The 20,866-nt window shown below is 43.6% G+C and overlaps 1 protein-coding gene across 3 annotated transcripts; it reads left to right on the top strand.

Annotated features, from left to right (window-relative positions):
• Positions 1–117: 117 nt before the first annotated feature.
• Positions 118–19,772, top strand: dlg5b.1 (discs, large homolog 5b (Drosophila), tandem duplicate 1). Of its 3 annotated transcripts, none has more exons than XM_057358895.1 (34): positions 118–973; positions 3,330–3,398; positions 5,157–5,310; positions 5,610–5,753; positions 6,399–6,582; positions 7,004–7,263; positions 7,500–7,812; positions 7,918–8,148; positions 8,245–8,429; positions 8,539–8,664; positions 10,568–10,700; positions 10,787–10,914; positions 11,217–11,383; positions 11,479–11,582; positions 11,704–11,796; positions 12,025–12,831; positions 12,911–13,013; positions 13,235–13,370; positions 13,741–13,862; positions 13,982–14,053; positions 14,196–14,358; positions 14,448–14,525; positions 14,700–14,862; positions 14,938–15,071; positions 15,193–15,330; positions 15,408–15,588; positions 15,683–15,831; positions 16,631–16,801; positions 17,024–17,220; positions 18,133–18,276; positions 18,434–18,561; positions 18,796–18,905; positions 19,092–19,201; positions 19,300–19,772. In XM_057358895.1, exons 1-34 carry the CDS (start codon positions 682–684, stop codon positions 19,401–19,403), a joined length of 5,793 nt encoding a protein of 1,930 aa, XP_057214878.1. In that variant the 5' UTR covers positions 118–681; the 3' UTR covers positions 19,404–19,772. The 3 variants fall into 3 exon arrangements, with proteins under 3 accessions (XP_057214878.1, XP_057214877.1, XP_057214879.1); XM_057358894.1 differs by having other exon boundaries at positions 119–973; positions 11,217–11,392; XM_057358896.1 differs by lacking the exon at positions 14,448–14,525 and having other exon boundaries at positions 255–973; positions 11,217–11,392.
• The last annotated feature ends 1,094 nt before the right edge of the window (positions 19,773–20,866 follow it).

The following is a 20,866-nucleotide window of genomic DNA, read 5'->3' on the forward strand; positions in this document are numbered from 1 at the left end:
TGAAATACGCGTGTTTTGTACTTATAGAAGGAAACTAGTTTATGGCGCAAGACGTCACATGACGCTGCAGTTTTCTAAATATATATTTTTTTTTTATTTGGAAAAAATGTAACGTTTTGTTAACAGATAAATAAATAATGTATAATTATTATGCAAACATAGCAACAACAACTTGGTAGTGAACGCCCAAGTGCACCGCGTCACATACCCCGCCTCTCTCTGTCTCTCTCGACTCCATCTCGTTAAACCGGTTTGATTGGCAAGTTAAAGACCCGCCCTCTCCTCATTTCCTCCTGTCTATGCGGTGTGAATGACACACCGAAGTCCCGCCCTCGTCTTTACGCTCCTCCCGCTGCTTTGTTTTGATTGGCAGATGATAGCAGCGGCGGAGTGGTGGAGTCATGGCGGAGCTCGTCCCTCAGAAGATTCACGGGACTTTCTGACAGACTCTCAAACTTTATAACAAATAAAATCATGATCGAAAGCGAGTTAAAGTGTCGGGCTCCGTCAGGCCACCTTCAGGCGACCGGAAACAGAAAACAAGCAAAGATGTGATACTCTCCGAACCGAGGGAAAAGTCATTTGAGTCCGTTGAAACTCCACAAATATGGCTTCTTGTTTCTTTCAGTTTCACGCGAAAAACTCTTTAACGGGAGCTGCGGTGCTTTCGTTTCTGTAGCGATGGATCCGAAGCACATCGAGTTGTTAGAGCAGGTCCAGCAGAAGTTGTCGGACTGCGTCACAGATGTGGACCGGGTTCTGGAGCTGCTGGTCCGGTCCGGTAGTCTGAGCCCGGCCGAGCGGCTCGAGCTGGAGCAGAACTGCAGCGGCAGCGCGGAGAAGACCCGTCTGCTCGTCAAGATGCTGGTGGAGAAGAAGGACAGAGATCACTTCCAGGAGTTCTGCTGGGCTCTGGAGAAAACCCAGCCGCTTCTGCTCAGCTCTGTGCTGCCTGTGGACGAGCTCAACACGGGTAAAAACATCCAGAACATTCCTGTGAACTCATGAAATCACTTTAGTTTGACTGTAGTTTTATTACAGCAATATACAAATAAACAGGGGACAGAAATGTCATTTAACCAGCGTGCGAATGATTACACACGAAACAACAAATATATTGTCTGTCTGTCTGTTCATATTTCTTTCTAACTTTGTCTTAATCTATATAATCTATTTATCTTTGTCTGTTTATACTTGTCTTTATATGTCCGTCTCTTCTGTCTTTCTATCTCTTTGCTTTTTTGCACTTGAGTGTCTCAATTTTATGTGTGTTTATTCATTAATAAATTATGGGGAATCTTATTTAATAAAGTTGTGAATAGGGATGCACCCATAGGACTTTTTTTGGCCGATACCGATTTTAACAAACAACTATCCTCAAATACAGATATTGGGCAATTGCATAGTACTTTACAACACTAGTTAGTTTTTTATGCATTAAATTAATTTGACTGAACATGAATTGGATCCATTTAACATTTTAAGAGAGGCACAAATTAAGATAAAAATACAATAAGACAACATGATATTGACAATATTCATCCATCCATTCATTCATCCATTCACAACATTAACTCATGATTTAACATTGAACATTTCTTTAATAAACTTATATAAAGTCTGTGCTGTTGCTATTTAATTATTTTGCTCAGAGAAAAACGTTGGATTATTCAGACATGCAGTTCGTTAATAAACCGATATGCCGATGGTGTTAAATTAATCCGATTAATATCGGTGGCCGATACATTGTGCATCCCTAGTTGTAAACGATGAAGTAAAACATGTCAGGCTGTAGTCTGGTCTCACTGCTTGACACAACAAATATTTCATATTCTAAAATGCATTTGTGAATATTAAAATATTGAATATTAAAACATCATAAAGTAAGTCAGTGAAGTCATAATAACTATGATTATTGAACGTGTATGTCTATGCTAACGGCTCTGATGTGGCAAGTGTTTATTTGATATAAATCCCATGTGTGGGAAGCTGAAAGTGTTTTTCATGTCGCTCGCATATATCATTACACACATGTTCTCTTGATATGTGTCACTATATTACACATGATCAGTCGGTTCGTGACCTCTTGTGTAAATCTGCTGAGAGAAACATCACACAGTAAATGTGTTACAGATGTTTGTAAGATTCCTGTGGTCAGAAACGCTCATGAGATGTGCAGAGATTTAACCGTACACCAGGAATATCTGCAGTCGATGAAATAATGTGGCTTGATGCTGGATCAAATGAAGGTCATAAAACTTATGTTACTGCCTTTATGAGCTTAAAATACATGTTGGTTTGCATCCTAAAACTGTCACGGCAGTTCAGCTCTTCAGACTGATGTGAAGCGTTTAAAGTGTGTTAATGAAGCACTGCTGATCGAACGCACACGCACACACACGCACACACGCACGCACACACGCACACACACACACACACACACACACACACACACACACACACACACACACACACACACACACACACACACACACACACACACACACGAGAGATCTGTGATGATCAATACACATCTCTTTAAGAGCATGTTGTTTAGTGTGAATGATCACTGATGTGTCCCATAACTGGGGGCGGTTTGTGCTCCTCCTGTCTCAACTAGAGTTGGGTACCGTTCACTTTATAGCCGGTACCGATACGGTACCTGGAATTCGGTGCCGGTACCAAACGGTACCTTTTTCCGGTACATTAACTCCCTGTAATAAAAACATTTATTTCAGTGAAAAAAAGTCCAAACCTCAAAAGGAAATAAAGACTACAGAAATAACTACAGCATTATTATTACTACCACCTTATTCTATTATTGTGTTACCAATAAAGGATATACCAGAAAAGTTTGAAGGTTAAAGAATCGTTAACTAGTGTAAAGTTGGTACATGATTTTCAGGGGGAAAAGAGAACTAATGGTTACTTTGTTTTTCTGCAGTGAATGTTATCAAATAAAAGCAGTTGTTCACTAGTCAGTATTAGAGAATTTTATATTCATATTTAGATACTGTATATCGGTTATCGGCTTCCAATGTTAAAGAATTATCGGTTATCGTTATCGGCCAAAATTGACATATCGGTGCATCCCTACAAATAATGGGATGAGTAAACAAACAAACCCGTCCTGAGAGGAAAACTGAGTCTCCGTTGAAGACCAATTATCAGCTTGAGTTACTCACATACAGCTGGAGGCCCGTGTGTGTTTGCGTGTCTCTCTTTATGCGTTTGTGTTTGTCCATGAGGTTATTCTCAGATACTGATGATGATTATACTCAGATACACTGATGATGAAGAAAGTGTCGATGTTTGTTTGTTTGACTCAGGTTCCACGCACAGCGTTCTGTCTGCCATGCCGTCTGACTCGGAGAGCAGCAGTTCACTCAGCAGTGTTGGTGAGTGTCTCTCTACCTCTCTCGCTCTCTTTATGTTTCAAGTGTCATGTACATTATGTACATGTACTTTAAAATGCTTGTTGTGAGGCTCAGGCAATCTACAGACAATCTATTATTTATCAAATAAAAAGAGCAAATTTAAGGATAAGACGGAGAATATATAAATATATATATAAATATTAGGGCTGTGTATTGGCAAGTGCCTCCCGATGCGACACATATCACGATAGATGGGTCACAATAAAATATATTGCTATGTATTTCGATACGATACACATTTGTGATATATTGCAATACTTTAAATAGAAAATGTAAAAAGCAGAGCTAGAAATACAACATGCTGTGCACCAGCGGGGGTTTTCTGTGAGGATAAGTGTAAAAACATCCCTTACCTCTGCAGAGCGGCCATGATGTGCGATGCATGGACCTTTAGATCAGAGCTTTGGCTTCTCAAACTGTGGGTCTCACTATCATACACTTTCATTAATTCAACCAAATATCTTCTTGAAAAAAAAATGCCACCCACATCTTGGAAGTACTGGGGGACTGTGGGTAAGTAAATAAACAGCAATTTATATTTTGGGTAAACTAACGCATTAAGGAATATAAAATTCAATTAAAAAGACAATATCCCTTTTAATTAAATATCTTGATTAGGGAAAAATACTGTATGCAATATTTGTGTGCATGTTTTAATACATGACCTATACAGTATGTAACAGCAACAAAAACAGTATAAAAGGAACGAAATGCAATAAATAACAGAAATACAAAATAAAAGTAGAAATGAGGATATGGTAAAAAACTGGCCCGCATCCTATTTATACTTCTGGAATCTGGCCCTCAAAGAAAAGTAGTTGAAGACCCCTGTTTTAAGATATGACAGGGCAATTTATTTTCAGTTAAGACCGCTCAAACTTTCATTTTAGTCTGGGACTAGTCTTAAGCCTCGTCTGTGAAACTGGGCAACAGTGTCTTTAAAAAGTGCAGGTGCTCAAATTTTGCAGGAAGGTTTGCATGAGGTTTATGCTTTTGAATGTAGCTATACACTGTAAAAAATATTCACCAATTATAGCTTTATTAAGTTTTTAAGTTGACTCAAAATTAGCTTTATGAGTCAACTTTACTTAAACATATATTATAGAACTAACTTAAAAAATTGAGTTAGATTATGAAGTCAGTTCAATATAATTCAAGTTAAATTGACTTTTAAAGCTAATTTGATGTAACTTAAAAATGTAATAAAGCTTTTTAACTTAAGTTTTTAAGTTGTTTTTTACAGTCTATGTGCTGAGTGTGCGAGACAGACCCAGACACGTTCATGAAGGATGTCATGTGATTCACCCTTCAGTGAATGTTGTATATGAATCGATTTTCATGTTTAGATTAAGGAAGGGAAGAACTTTTACAAAGGTCATTTCTCTAAGTAAGATGTAAACTTTAATCATGTGCAGATAAATGTGAGAAGTTCTTGAATAATCTGTCTTCTGACTAAAAGTAGACCGCAGCAGGAGCTGGAACTCTTCTGTCCATTAGACTTGTGAAAGCAGACAGACTCTTGTGTTGTGTTCTGGTTAATCTGGTGGCCCAGATGAAATCATGTCTTATTTATAACATCTGTAAAAAGAAAATACACCAGACATGACTGAAGTATACACATCTGACAGCTCCTGTCTGCCATCTTTAGAAAGTTAGCGACAGGACTCTCTGAGCATTTAAAAACAAATCCGAAGTCGTCACCTGTGTCTATCTGCGCAGCATCCTCCCCGCCTCCTGTACACCTGGACAAACACGGGATGAGTGAGAAACTGGAGACTGTGATCCTCCAGCTCAGACAGGTGACCCGTGAGAGAGATGACTTACGGAAAAGACTCGCCCTCTCCTCACCCGGTACAACCTTTGATGACTGCAGGTACGGTACCAAAGCTCAGGATGTGAGAAGAAGACACTGCAGCTCCACTCCAACGTGTGTGTGTGTGTGTGTGTGTGTGTGAGAGAGAGAGAGACTGCATAGAGTGCTTTATATATATATATATATAAATAAAGTATGTTTACTTTCATTATTATTTCATAAATGATGCTTTTGCTCTCTTTTTGGGTGTTTTCAGCTGAATGCTGATAGACCTCATAAAACCCATCACACATTTCACTGGAAACAACAGACTGAGCATGTGTATGTGTGTGCGCGCGTGTGTGTGTGTGTGTGTGTAGGCCGAGCGTGAAGTCGGGTCACGATTACGAGCGTCTGAAGCTCCAGTGTATGAAGGCCATGTCAGATCTACAGTCTCTTCAAAACCAGCACACCAAAACCCTGAAGAGATGTGAAGAGGCCGCGAGGGACGCAGAGTACTACCAGTGAGCTCTCCACCCATAATGCACCACAGCAGACTGTTTGAGTTAGTTTGCTGCAGACCATAGGTTGCGGTAACAGGGTTTGTTAAGCTCATTTCTGCCTGAACTGAAGTGTGTGAAGGGTTGGTGTGTGTTATTGTGAGAGGATCAGCTGACAGAAGGATGTGTGCTCATTTGTTTCGCTGTGAAAGGCTCTGATTGGCTGCTGGAGTCAAGGTAACATCTGGTCGGATTGCGCGCACACAGCAGAGATTAGAGATGCCGGGGATGTCACATGAAGATCAGCATCATGTTTTAGCTTCATTGAATTTTATGGTTTAAAGTGTGAAACGAATGTGATGAAAATACTGAGAATTGGAGAATAATAGAATAATAGAAAATCCAGAAATCAAGTCAATCTGATTGATTTTGTTCCTTTCACAGTGCACATTGCATCGAAGCCGGTCTACAGAATAAAATAAGCAAGGCAAAGAACCAAAAACTGTAGTTAGTGAAGGAGAAACAAACCTGGCATCATTTACATGCTAGAAGTGTTTTCTCACGTCTCTTTGATAACACGTCATTCTGTTGCGCTGTCTTTGCAGATTCAGATTCGTACATTTATCCATTTAGCAAACACTCATGCATCTCTCGCTCTCTCTCGGCCAGTACTCTTCACGGTCGTGCGGTCTGTGAACACGCTCAGCTGCGGGACGAGTCAGAGGCCATGAAGCAGAACTACACGCTGCTCCTGCAACAGCACTCGCAGCTGCAGCAGACCTGCGACGAGCTGCAGCGTATCCATGACAGCGACCAGAGAGAGGTCGCAGACATGCGCCTGCAGCAGCAACAGGTGACACTTACAGAAACCCAGATCCATTCTCATGGTCCTTCTGTCTGGTCTTGAACCTCCGGTCATGTCTTCATAATCCAAATGTTAAGCCAAAATAAATACATTTTTATCTTTTAAATATTTACAGTGTAATGTGTTCACTCTATGTTCAGAATATCTTTACTTTATTAGTATGCAAACAAGCAGACGTTCTGCTCCGTCTCTCTCTGTCGGTGTTTGATTCTTATATGAGACTCGCTGGACTCAAAAAGCTTTTGATCTATTAATGATGAAGAGATGAGGGAAGAGAATATAGTGGACGAGGTCTAAGCAAAAACCAGACTGCCTCTCTCTTCAACAGCTCCATCTTTAAAATCACCTCACATGAAGATTGTAGGTTCAGTTTTTTCTTTGAGGTCACAGGTCATTCTGTTTGTCGCAGGTCATGCGTGAGAACGGTTCCTCTGACCTTCTCAACAAACTCTATGACGCGGCCCTCAGCAAGCTGGAGGTGATGAAGCAGGAGAACGACGCCCTGAGGAAACGACACAACGAGAAGACGGCCAATCACAGCGCAGACCTGAGTCGTCTGGAGCAGGTGGAGGAGGAGAACAGACGCCTGCAGAAACAGCTGGACGTTCTTCTGAAGCAGAGAGATTCAACGCTTCATTTCCAACAACAGTACAGCACTTCTGTCATGAGGTACCAAACCATCAGACTCTTTTTTTATTTTTTTTCCCAAATAATACCCTTTCTGCTCTCATAGGGCACTTTTCCTTTGAAACTTTTTCACTTGTAATCCCTGTTAGCGGTCGAAAAGTAGAACAAATCTCTTTGTTTTATCTCAGCATTTTGGAACGCATAATGAAATGATCTGTTTACAACACTCATTTGGATATACGGTGCATAAATGAACGTCCGATTGTTTTCTCTCTGAGGTTTGAGAACGTCCAGCAGGAGCTGAATAAGCGCTCGGCTCAGAACGAGGACCTGCTGAGAGAAACGGAGCGTTTGCAGATGGAGAGCACACGTCACAAGACCCTACAGCTGAAGGCCGTGAAGGACGCCGAGAAACTGAAGGAGGAGAGAGACTCCGTGCTGAGCGAGTACCGGCTGATCATGAGCGAGAGAGATCAGGTCATCAAAGAGGTGGATAAACTTCAGAGCGGTTTAGAAGCGGCCGAGGCCAAACTCAAGAACACGTCCAGCGCGAGGAGAGTGGCGAGCGAGGAGATGGAGGCGCTCCGACAGGTCGCGCACGCACACCTGTGGATTCAAATGAAATGATGTTTGTTATGCACTTTTATTTGGTGAATATACTCTGATGGGAAGAACGTGGTCCCGTGTCGTGTGCAGGAACTGAACTCCGCTCTGCTGGATCGAGACCGAGCCATCCGCGAGAAGACGGAACTGCTGGAGAAGTACTGTCACGAGGTTCAGGACAAGGCAGAGACGCAGAAAGAGCTGAGCCAGGCCTGTAGGGACATCGAGACGGTGCGAGAAGAACGAGACGTGGCCCGTAAAGAGAGAACGGAAGCTATCATCCAGAGAGACCAGCTGCTGAGAGAATACTATCAGGCCAGACAGGTGACGTGAATCAAGAGTCAGAACGTCTTCCGGTGATCCGACAGAGAGCGTTCAGCGACTGAATTGATCTCGCGTGTTCTCTCTGTCGGTCTGTAGAAGCAGGACAGCGCGACGCTGGACATGGAGCGGGTGAGTAAAGAGCTGGAGGTGTTGAGGAAGCAGTGTGAAGCCGTGTCTGAGGAGCTGCAGGAGGCCGTGCAGGACGCCGAGGTCGCAAAGTGTCGTCGAGACTGGGCCTTCCAGGAGAGAGACAAGATCGTCGCGGAGAGAGAGAGCATACGGTAAACCAATGAGCATCATCGCGGCCGTCAAAGTAAAACACCATCAGCGGTTTGTAGAGAGCCGATGCGAAGAACTAACAAGATTTGTTCTCCTGTGTTTGTGTGTCAGGACGTTGTGTGATAAACTGCGGAGAGAGCGCGACCGAGCCGTGAGTGATCTTGCTGATGCGCTGCGTAACCTCGACGACCTGCGCAAACAAAAGAACGATGCGGTGCGAGAGCTGAAGGAGCTCAAGTGAGTCTGAATGAACAGAAAACACTGATATGAACACACACACACACACACACACACACACACTGAGATTTTGCGCCGCTTTCCCCTTTTGTCCAAAGCGTTTGGGAGCTCGCGCTCACCTGGTGTCTGCCGTTGCTAAGCAACCATGGGCCACGCTTGCCGTTAAGATGAGGAGGATATTATCTGCTACTAGATGTATTTATGCTGTCACAATTATTAAATAATCATCTCATCTAGGGATGCTCATTTCAGTTCGTTTCATAAAATAAACAGGCAAGAAAAAAACTGAAATAATTAACAAATGATGACAAAACGAAAACACAGAAGAACCGGCAAAGTTATTTCCGTCAGAAAGTTTTTTCATCAAATAAAAATAGCAGGCCTACCTCAATCCAAAGCTTGGAGTTTTTATTTAATAAAGTAACATGTTTACGTGTTTGACAATTAGACCCTATTGCAATCTTAATAAGTAAGCCCATAATACCATAAAACTATAAGCCCAACTCTAATAATAGTAGTCAATCAGTTAGTAATAAAATTAGAACAAATTATCAAATTATGAGCAGTAGCACAAATAAATGTAATAAAGCAAACACACAAATAAAATGAACAGTGCTTTTGTGTGTTTCAGGTTGGTCTAACTGTGGTTATCAGGTACAGAAACTGAATAAAGGCGTCAAATGTAAAATAACACTTCATTGTCTTCACATTATAATAAAATATAGATTAAACCATATGAAAGTTATTAAAGTTGATCAGTCAGGAGCAGTGAGCGTGTTTTGTCTTCGTTTTTTGTTGTTTGATGAGCATTAAAACTGAGATATGTATTATGCTGCTGTCGCTTTAAACGGATCACATGCTTTTTGTTTCCCCACTGTTTTCCTTTACAGCAAACTATAATGGATTTATCAACGTGATATTGAGCCTATGCGCTAAATAATAACAACAAATAAGTTCAATTGGTTCAACTTGCGTCAGGCGTAGACTTTGAATTTGAGCTTGCGCATACAGAATGTACTCATCCTGTGAGCCGTCCTCCACGCGACGCTTCTCGTCCGGTGTGCGACTCCGTTAACTTACATGCCGCTTTGTTTGTTTAAGTTGCACTGAAAGCTCAACTGTCACCGCCACGGCCTTGATAGTGAATGTACAGGTAAGATTGGAGTTAATCTTGTGTGTGTCGTGGCCTCCGTGTCTCTGATAAGCACGGCTCTTTAAGATGGTGCACACTGGTGTAACTTTGATTTCATTTTGTGCAAGTTGCTACGTTTCCGTTCCGTGCAACAGAAACATGCGGTGTAATGGAGCCTTTACGATTAATTAACCGTGAGGTTTTTAAGTGCGGTTAATAGTGAACCTGGGTAATCGCTGCATCCATCTACACAGCCAGACCCTCATATTTTAGTGCTCAAGACTCTTAGTGCTCTTCTCTGTTGAAGTCACTCTACCGTTAATAATATTAGTTATTTACAAACTTTTCCCATTTCTAAAGTATATATTTTCTTCATTGAATAAATTAAGTGTCATTAATAGTTATATTGTTAAAGCCTTAAAACAGACAATTAATCGCCATAATCGCAATTATTTCATAGACAATTAATCGTCGGCCAAATGTCATAATCGTGACAGCCTTGGCTGTGATCATCTGTGTTTCCATGTCCTTATTGGTCCACAAAAGGTGAAGCTGATTGGTTGGTTCTTGTCACATGACCTGCGGTGCGCTCGCAACTTCCTGAAAAGTTGAAATATTTTCATCTCCATGCGTGAATGAATGCGTGCGCAAAAGACGTGAAATGTGAACGGCCCCTTAAGTTGCATGAACACCTTTTTTTTCAAAAGGTTTTTCTTCAGATGTGTTACTGGAAGGGTGGAAACTCACTGCAGATGTCACTGTTCTCTTCAGGGAGTGTATGGATGAGCAGATGCAGCAGGAGGCACGTTTTCGTCAGTTGATGGCTCATAGTTCTCATGACTCGGCTATAGACACAGACTCTCTGGAGTGGGAGACGGAGACGGTTGAGTTTGAGAGATGTTCGGTGAGTACGGTAAGGTTAAAGGCTAACCTCGGAATGTACGGCACATGTTTAAACTCACGTACTGTCTCATCTACAACATCTCATAGGACGACATGGATTTGAATGCTCTGGGGTTTGATATTGCGGAGGGCATGAGCGATCCGTACTTACCCGGGGATTATGGGATATTTGTGAGCAAGGTGGACAAAGGAAGTATTGCAGAGGGCAGGTTAAGGTAGGTACGGCTGGGAAATATAGCCAAAGATATTTATATCCCCGTTACATCAAGAGTCACAATATTTCAGCTGATTTATCATTTATTTTGGGTTATTTTTGGCTATTTAGAAGCCAAAATTTTTCCTTTTAGAAAAGGTGTACTGGTTAAATATTTGCAAAACCCACAGACAGATGTGAAGGTTGACCAATAGCAATGATTTATGAAAATATGGAGATCTGACAGCAGTGATATATGTTCCGGTCCTAGTGTGCGGTATTCTGTCACCTGTGTGTTTATAAGCGATGTCATTTTTACCGCAGGGTGAATGATTGGCTGCTGAAGATGAACGATGTGGATCTGGCCAATAAGGACAGAAAGCAGGTGATTAAGGCGGTCTTCGGTGGGGGTGGAGTTATCAACATGGTGGTCTGCAGACGGAGGTCTCTAGGAGGAAGAATGGTCACTTCTGTGCATCTCACGCTCGCAGGTCACAAAGGTCAGGTCACCTGTTTAGATTTTTCACAAAAAAGATTTTCAGACGAATATGGTAAACACATTTTCCTCTCTCTCTCTGTCGTTCAGACTGTGGTGTTGGGTTGGAGAGTGGCGTGTTCGTCTCGTCTGTTTCTCCCGGCGGTCCGGCAGCCAGAGACGGTTCTGTGTGTCCCGGTGACCGACTTCTCAATGTGAGTGTACAGCTGATGTCATCTGGCCAGAACAAATCTGATTGGCTGCTGATACTCTTTTATTTCTGTGTGTATTGTCTCTTTAAGAAGTTTATATGTATTTGACTGTGATCGGTTTCAGATCAATGGCATTTCACTGGATAATAAATCTCTGAGCGAGTGTGAGGACCTCCTGCACAGCTGTCGAGATTCAGTGTCTGTCTCTATTCTCAAGGTGAGATGAACTAAAACTAAAACATTATTGAGCATGATTGCTTAACAGTTTATATAACTGCAGCGAATTCAAGTATTTTAATCATAACACATGACGTCTGATAAACTGTCTGACATCAGTGTATACAGTGCTTTCAATTCGTTTGGACTCAACTCTGATTGGATGAGACATTCAAGAGCAGATTTGATGTTTATTTGTCCACACATCTGGTTTCTTGTCGTGTTCCAGGTCTTTCCTCATAGTTGGTCTGGTCAGAGCATCTCCGAGCGGGACTGCGAGAGGACCTCAGCCGATCATTTGCGGCCCTGCAGGAAACAGCCAATCAGCAGCCACTCCACCCATAAGGACCTGTACAGCCCCACCCGCGACGTGGAAAGCGACCGCGGCCAGCCTCTGTATCGCCCCGACCCCTATCACGAGATCTGCTGTTCTCATCCCAACCCTAAACGCCCCCTGACCCTTCACCCCATCTCCCCCGGCGACCGCGTGATGGCTCAGGACAGGAGATGCGTCCCCCAGAAGCAAAGCGGCGGCACCTGGCCTAAAGTGATGGCTGTTGCCATGACGACCGCAGACCCACCGCTCTCCATTTTCAAGACTCCGCAAAAGAGGAAGTCGATATTTGATACCGACGTGTTTAAAAGGCCGGAGACACCGTCTAAGCTGGACTACCTCAGTTTGTCTCAGATGTCCACACATTCCCCTCAGAGCTCGTGGTCAGAGGGTCCGCCGCAGAGACCCCCCGACCCCCCCAAACGCAGCGATTCCTTCAAATTCAAGCACAAGGCGCAGGGGAGCTCAGCATCCGATTCCACCATCACCACTGGCTCGCCCCCAACCACGCCCGTTCAGACCACGCCTTCTGTCGGAGACAAAACCGCTCCTGATGTCGAAGGGCGGGACCGCAATGGGAATGTTGTCCAGGGCTCAGCGTTCACAGAGGAGGTGTCTGAACACGAGGTGAGACGAGCGAGACCCAACTCGGCACCCGCCCAGCGCCGCAGTCTCACGCCCCTTAAAATGCCATGTCCGCAGGTACGGTACCTCTGACACGCTAGCGTCATGTACACACGGTTCAGAATGTTCAGCTTTAACCCTTCAGTCTCTCGTTTAGAGCTTCTCTAATGATGAACAGTCTCCCGAGCCCGTGGACCTGGTACGCTTCTCACCTTTCCGTTCAAATCGGCATAGTGCCGCATTCTCATCTGCTCATGCACGTGAGTTTAACACCGCCAACACATGCCGCCAGTCTGTGTTTACCCAAAACTCCTGTGTGACGTTCCTTCACAAACACATTCAGTAAAAACATGAAGAACCAGTGTTGTTTAATCCGTATTGCCCACTAACAGAATTGATGAATGTCACAAACTTTCTCTAAATGATTTATAAAAAAATAACAAAAACATTTTATTTGGTGTTGAAATTGTGTTGCGTTTAGACACCTCTCCCAGGACTCTCTCGCCATACCCCGCTGTTACGGCGGTGATGAGGAATCCAGTATACACGGCCTGGAGTCACTGTGTCAAAACCACTAACTCGCCTTCTGTTCCAGCACACACACACTCTCCAGTCAGGTACACACACGTACGCACACACACGCACGCACGCGCGCACACACACACATGCACACACACGTCTGGTTTATTATCTCTGTGGGGACAGTCCATAGGCGTAATGTTTTTATACTGTACAAACTGTATATTCTATCCCCTATCCCTAACCCTATCCCTAAACCTAAAGATCATAGAACACTTTTGGCATTTTTAGATTTTCAAAAAATATTGTTCTGTACAATTTATAAGCTTTTGTGCCCACAGTGACTGTGCATTCAGGTTTTGGTCCCCACCGGGATATAAAAACATGTCCACACACTCACACACTTTCCTGTGACACGTGTTGATTGTGTGAGATTGTGAGTCTCTGTCTCTGTGTGTTGAACTTCAGTCCACAGCATCAGGGCTGCTGGAGCGTGGATCTCAACCACAAGCGTTCTGCGGACCTGTTGGATAACCCTCGTGGAGCCGTACAACACAGCACCAACTCTCTGCCCTCCAGCGCCAGACAAGGTCACGCTCAAACCCTTGACTGGAAAACTATCAGCAGTAATCTGTGATTCATCTGAAGTCCGTGAGGAATTCTTGTCAGTCGGTCACCAGAGTTTGACATCTGTGTGTTTTGTCTGTAGGTTTGTCTCAGGGGCAGCGTATTAAAATCCCGTCCACCCCTCGTTACACGCGCTCTCAGGGATCTGACAGAGGTGCGAGAGAGTTATTTACTTATTATACGTTCTGTTTATTTTGTAACTCGTGTATTTAAGTGCATTATGGTACAAATCCAAAGGAAGTTCACGAGTAAAAGGCCATTTGTACGAGTGTGTTTTTGTTGTCTTTGTGTTTCAGGTTCTCTGTCTCACTCCGACTGCAGCAGCCCCACTCTCGCAACCCCGCCCCTTTCTCCTCTAGACGCCGCCTCCTTCAGCAGCAGCCAATCACAGGGCTCCATCTTCACCCAGAGCAAAGCGTTATTCAGTCCTGTGCAGACGGGTGAGCGGAGGAGAGACAGGTAGAGACTCTTTCCTGCCTGACATCGTCTTTTCTCCTTCCGGTCTCTTTCTCTTCCACCCTGTTTCTCTTGTCTCCTTCCGGCTCCAGATGTGCGTTACGTAACAGGTGTCACCTGAAGATTCCTCGAGCTCAGAGGTCCACGTTCGCCTCTTTACGGACCTTGAGGTTTGTCCACTGCAGGATGAGGAAAAATGATGAACTATCGTAGTCGGTTATAAGAGAACCGTTTTTAGGCAGTTCTGCTTTTCTTCCTTTTCAACTTTCCTGTTATCCTGTTATCATTAACGTCCTGGTACTGACGAAGCCCAAAATTAAACCCGCTTTTTCTTTTGGTTTTAGGCCGTACATAGAGGAGCCGCGCTGTGTCACTATCCCTAAAGGGGCGGAGCCTCTGGGCATCTCCATCGTGGGCGGGGAGAATGGAGGCATTTTCGTTTCTAAGGTAACGGGAGGCAGCATTGCTCAGCAGCACCACCTGGAGTTTGGAGATCAGCTGTTGGAGGTTTGTAAAAACACACGGAGAGAAATGAAGCTGTTTTTTAATGGAAGTCACACGTGAGTGTGTTTGTGCGTGTAGTTCAATGGCATTAATCTGAGGAACGCCACCGAGCAGCAGGCGAGACTCATCATTGGTCAGCAGTGTGATACCATCACCATACTGGCGCAATACAACCCTCACATGTACCAGCTGGGCAATCCCTCTCGATCCGGGTACACATATCACATGAGAGCATTCACAGCATATTACAATCCTTTGCTTACATTGGGTTTGGTTCTTTCGCACGCAATTCGGCTCATTCCAGTTTTGGATCTGATCTGTTTTTGGTGTCAGCTCCAGGATGGAATCCTCTGCGAGTTCTCACTCAACCCCGGGTACGCCCGACACACACTCAAAAGACACACTCAGTGAACATGATGAGGAATCCCCGCCCTCCAAACAGACCACGCCCACATCCAGCCCACACAGAGGGTACTAAACGCATTCATGCTGTGTTCTGGCCACGCCCACCGCTTTGATTTGTTCTGACTGAGCTTGTGATTGGCCAGGGATCGGAGTGAAGGCAGGAAGCAGGCGGAGCCGAGGACGGTGACGGTGAGGAAGACTCGGGTGGATTTGGGCCTGAAGATCTGCGGAGGGAATCTGACGGGAGTGTTCGTGGAAAGCTTAGAAGACGACAGTCCTGCCAGAGGAGCCGACGGCCTGCAGCCCGGAGACATTCTACTGGAGGTACAAATATCAGTCTGACCATACGTTTGAGCTGGTTGAAAGAGTCACTTCCACTATGACCATGGTATGCTGTGATGTCATTTCCTGTGCGCAGTGCAACTCTGTTAGCTTGAAGAATAAGACTGCTGAGGAGGTGTACCTGGAGATCCTGAAACCAGCCGAGAGCGTCACCCTCACGGCCCAGAGCCGACCCCAACACTTCCGAAAAATCAAAGACGCACCTGGAGATGGTTTTTACATCAGGTGACGATCGCTCCTGTGTGTCTGTGATGCTTCATGTTTGCCTTGATTTTGCTCTGCTTAGAAGAAATGCTGTCGTTGACTGGTTTTGCGGATTAAGGGCTTGTTCACACCGGGATGATAATCGCGCGTATTTATCGTCGACGTTTAACGCCTCGTGACTAAACAAAGGGCGCCAGTGTGAGTGTGCACACCCACGCGCAAAACGCCGTGCGTAAAAGGGTCTTTTTTTTAAAACGCCTCGGGCTCGTTTTTTTTGGTTTGACGCTGGCCGACCAGTGAGATCGACGCTTTTGTTCACATGCCTGGAGCTGCTGAAGTTACAGTAAAACACCACTTGGTGGAGCTCAGGCACAAAACAGGTTGCCCGAGCACACTTTGACGAAGAGGAAATTCTTCTGTGTGACAATCGTGTGTCAGAAGCATAAAGTTGCGCAGCGCCACCTTGTGTACCGGGGTGTTTCTGTTTTTCTTTAAGCGCCATCTACGTCACCGGCTCATCGCCGGTGAAAATCGTTTGGGTATGAACGCCAAAAAACACCTCGAAAAACGATGCCGATAAGCGCGTGCGATTATCATCCCGTTGTGTACGAGCTTTAAGAGTCTGAAATCATTTTGTAATGTGTTTGTATGATTGTTCCCTCTGATTGTTTGGTGTATTATGTCTGCCAATTGCTTGTATTACTTTGTAAAGTGACCTTGGGTTCTTGAAAGGCGCTATAAAAAATAAACATATTATTATTATTATTAATACAACTGACATTAACGTCCCCGGTGTCTGTTCTCTGTGTTTGTGATTCAGGGCGCTATTTGACCACGTCGGCGGGTCAGAGCAAGAGTTAAGCTTCAAGAAAGATGATATTGTCTATGTGGATGACACGCTGCCCAGGGAAAATTTCGGCTACTGGTTGGCATGGCAACTGGATGAGAACGCACAGAAACTAGTGCGCGGACACGTGCCCAGCAGGTGCATGTATGTGTCCATCTCATGTTCACGTGTGGATCACTGATTTTTGAAAACGTCTTGCATGCAAGTTTGCAGTGTGAGAATATAACGAGTGTGTGAAACATTAATAATAATAATCAACATTTGTTTATATAGCTTAACAGGTGCAAAAACAGTCAAATATTACAAATGACATAATATAAGAATAATAATAAAAGAAAAAGTAAGTCATGTAATGTGTTTGTGTAGAATGGATCAGGACTGTCAGCGTGGGTACAGTGTCGGTGACAGTAAAGATGAGAGCAGTTCTGGTAAATCGCTCTCTGCGGCGGCTCGTCGGTCCTTCTTCCGCCGCAAACTGAAACACAAGCGCAGCGGCTCTAGAGACGGTCGGGACGCTCCTGCAGCTGACGCCATCAGCACCGACTCCGTGTCCTTCATGGAGGGTGAGGAAACACAACATTACTCATGTTCACCTAGTGAGCTGCCGACTCAGACACCATCATCATGCATCAATGGGCTTAAAGCCAGTGTTGCTTGTTGTGATGGCAATCCCAGAATGCACCACTGCATTGCTGCAGTACATGGTGTCTAGTTAATATGGTGGATTTTCTAATATAATATTGCACATTTAGTTAGTTATAGGCCTCATGCACGAGTTCGATTTAGCTGTAGGCCTCACAAACTGCACGCACACCATACATGTATGAATCTGAGCACTTGAACACGATGCACGTACAACACGTAGACATTTCTATATTTTATTGCGCACACCATATATGTATGAGTTCGAACACTGGGTTGCTTCTGGGTTGTTTCACAATGTTCTAGCCGGAGTAAGACTGTGAAGAACATAATGGTAAATCATGCAGCTGTTCGATATGTACATGATATATATGTTTGTCTTCAAAAATCCTGGGAAGCACTCGCCACGAATACATTTCAAGAAAGTGAGACTAAAATCTTAACTGTGGCGAGCGCAAGATGGATGGGCCAGGTAAGCCGGATTGGTGGCAAATGAGAAGGGGACGGGCTAATGAAAAGATGTACTGTGGTCATGTGAAACCTGATTGGTGAACAATGAAAAACAACCTGAGATTTCTGTAGAAAGTGTGGAGTCAGGTGCGCTCTTGTTAGATGACCTCTGAATGTCTCACTTTGTTGGCTCCAGCAAATAACGTTTTTCAACTCTTGGCATCTGGAACCCTTGTCTGCGCGATTTCTTTCTGCGTTGGAAGTCCGATTCGCCTCATCAGTAATCACTAACTCACTAGTTTGTGAAGAAGATCTGTGAAATTATTCCTCAGCTTTTACACATCTCATTCACTGTGTGGGTTTGCACGTGACTGTGTGTTCAGATTGCGTCAGTCCGGCGTATCAGCGTGTGCAGAAAGTGGAATCGACCAATCCACGGCCGGTGTTGTTATTGGGGCCGCTTGTTGAGCCAATCAAAGAGATGCTGCTCAGAGAGGCTCCTGGGAAATACTGCCGCTGTTTACCTGGTAAGATGAAAACAAACGATACATGAAATGAATTGATCCAAACACTCGTGACTTTCTTCGGGGACACATAAACAAAGATGTTTAACAGAGTAATCCAGTTAGTTAGTTCGATTCATATGAACCTTGTAATTGAATAGAAAATGACTGTTGTGTGCAGAGGGGATGAAGGCGACCCAGCAGGCCATTGAGCGAGGAGTTAAAGACTGTCTCTTCATCGATTATAAACGCAGGAGCGGACACTTTGACGTGACCACAGTGGCGTCTATTAAAGAAATTTCAGAGAAGGTGAGAGTGACGTACTCTGTCACTGTAGACATCAGTGCTGTCACAACTCTCACAAAACCTGCCAATAACATGTCCTCCTGGAATCTGAAAACTAAATGACACCGTGTTGAATCATTCTCATCTAATTCTTCAAGATGTTTGGATTAAATAGCTTTTTCTCATTATGACATATACAACTTTTGTTTTTGATTTGGGGACACAATGAGATGACATCATTCTGTCTCATTCTTTCAGAACTGTCACTGTCTGCTGGACATCGCACCTCACGCCATCGAGCGCCTGCATGTCGTCAGCATTTACCCCATCGTCCTTTTTATACGATACAAAAACGCCAAACAGATCAAGTGAGTCAAACTCATGTTTGTGTTTATGCTTCACGTGGTTCTGTTGAAGATGAAGGGAAGCAGGTTCGCAGTGTAAGCATGTTTCAGTGATGATGTCATTAACTGTGAGGTGTGGTGGGCGGGGCATGAGGAGGAACCCAAACGAGTCAGTAACGCATCCGACTTGAGTTTGTTTTCTGTGCTCAGGGAGCAGAAAGATCCGGTGTACCTGCGGGAGAAAGTGTCACAGAAACATTCCAGAGAGCAGTTTGAGTCTGCACAGAGGATTGAACAAGACTACAGCAAATACTTCACAGGTCTGACACACGCACACACACACACACACACACACACAACACACGCACTCATACAGAACTACACAACAGGATTTACTGCTGTGTGGTTTGTGTTGCAGGTGTGGTTCAGGGCGGGAGTTTGTCCTCAATGTGCGCTCACATCAGGGCTGTTGTGGACCAGGAACAGAACAAAGTTCTTTGGGTTCCTGATGGGACCACGTGAATAAACCGCAGAACAAAACCTAGACTACGACTCCAGAAGTGTGTAACAGAAACACAACATCCATCATGAAATCTGGAGCGGTTACACTGTCATACACTGCTGTAAATCTCACTGCGTGTAGGGCTGGTGATGTGCTGACCTCATCATATATTCACACGGATTTTACTGCTGATATTGTCAATGTGTCAATGTTTATATTCGTTTATATTCGAGATCCTCAGAACTGAAGGTGAAACATTCACAGGCGAGTTTGCTTGAAACTGTGTGTTTTAACACATGAAAGAACGAGAACTTAAAGGAACACTTCACCCAAAAATGAAAATTCTGTCATCATTTACTGTTCCAAACCTGTCTGAATTTCTTTGTTCTGCCAAACACGGCTGAAGATATTTGTAAGAATGTCAGTAGCCAAACACATCTCATCCCCCATTTACTGCCATAGTAGGAAAATAAATACAATGGGAGTCGATGGGGGATGAGATGTGTTTGGCTACTGACATTCTTACAAATATCTTCAGCCGTGTTCGGCAGAACAGAAATTCAGACAGGTTTTGAACAACCTGAGGGTGAGTAAATGATAACAGAATTTTTATTTTTTGGGTGAACTATCCCTTTAATTTTGAGTTGAGAAATCATTTTGAGTTACATTTTACTCACATTAAACATTTTGAATTAATGTGATTACAATGACTGTGGAATTAAAAAGATGGTTTTAGTGACCAAAATCAAATGAAAGTCTGTGTTTTGAATCAATAATATAAATATCAAGATATATGGAGAATAAGCTATATCACCCAGCCCTAAATCAAATGAAACACACGCACACACACGCACACACACACACACTCTCAGGCTCTCATTCACAGGATTGATGGACCATTGAATGCGATTGAAAGCAATATCTTCTGTTCACTGTGTTTGCTCCGTGGTAAGACTTTTCTTTAGTTTCTCATGTTTACAGAGCTGATCTTTATCAACCAGTTTACTTGAATGTTTCTGATCAGATCGCCGGTGAATGACGCACGCTGTATAAAGACTCTACCGTTAGAAATACTGACACTTATCTTTGTTTTCTGATTGCTCGAAAATGAAAGTTCGGTCATTTTTTCACTCTGATGTAGTTTCGTGTTTTATTCTGCAGAACACAAAAGAAGATATTTTCAAACAACACTGAACCCCATTGACTTCCATTGTATGAACACAAAACCACTGAGACATTTCTCAAACTATCTTCTGTTGTACAGACAGATTTACAACCACGTGAGAGTGAATAAATGATGACATAATTTCCACGTTTAGGTCAACTGTACCTTTAAGCTTTAATGTAGCAGATTCTTGATTTCATTGTCTTTAAATGTTCTTTTTGTTATTTAAATGAAAAATGCGATAATCTGCTGCATGTTCATTTTACTATCAACTCTGATTTTGTTTCATTTTAAACTCTTAATTTAAACGTATTTTGC

This window comes from Triplophysa rosa, linkage group LG18 (assembly GCF_024868665.1).
Source record: "Triplophysa rosa linkage group LG18, Trosa_1v2, whole genome shotgun sequence".
Lineage (NCBI taxonomy): Eukaryota > Metazoa > Chordata > Actinopteri > Cypriniformes > Nemacheilidae > Triplophysa > Triplophysa rosa.

Bases quoted from the DNA above. Each gene is read 5' to 3' on its own strand.
- dlg5b.1 (XM_057358894.1), top strand. From the start codon at position 682: ATGGATCCGAAGCACATCGAGTTGTTAGAGCAGGTCCAGCAGAAGTTG. The intron at 5,311-5,609 runs GTACGGTACCAA...GTGTGTGTGTAG, and splicing joins ACAACCTTTGATGACTGCAG to GCCGAGCGTGAAGTCGGGTC. The intron at 14,526-14,699 runs GTTTGTCCACTG...TTTTGGTTTTAG, and splicing joins GCCTCTTTACGGACCTTGAG to GCCGTACATAGAGGAGCCGC.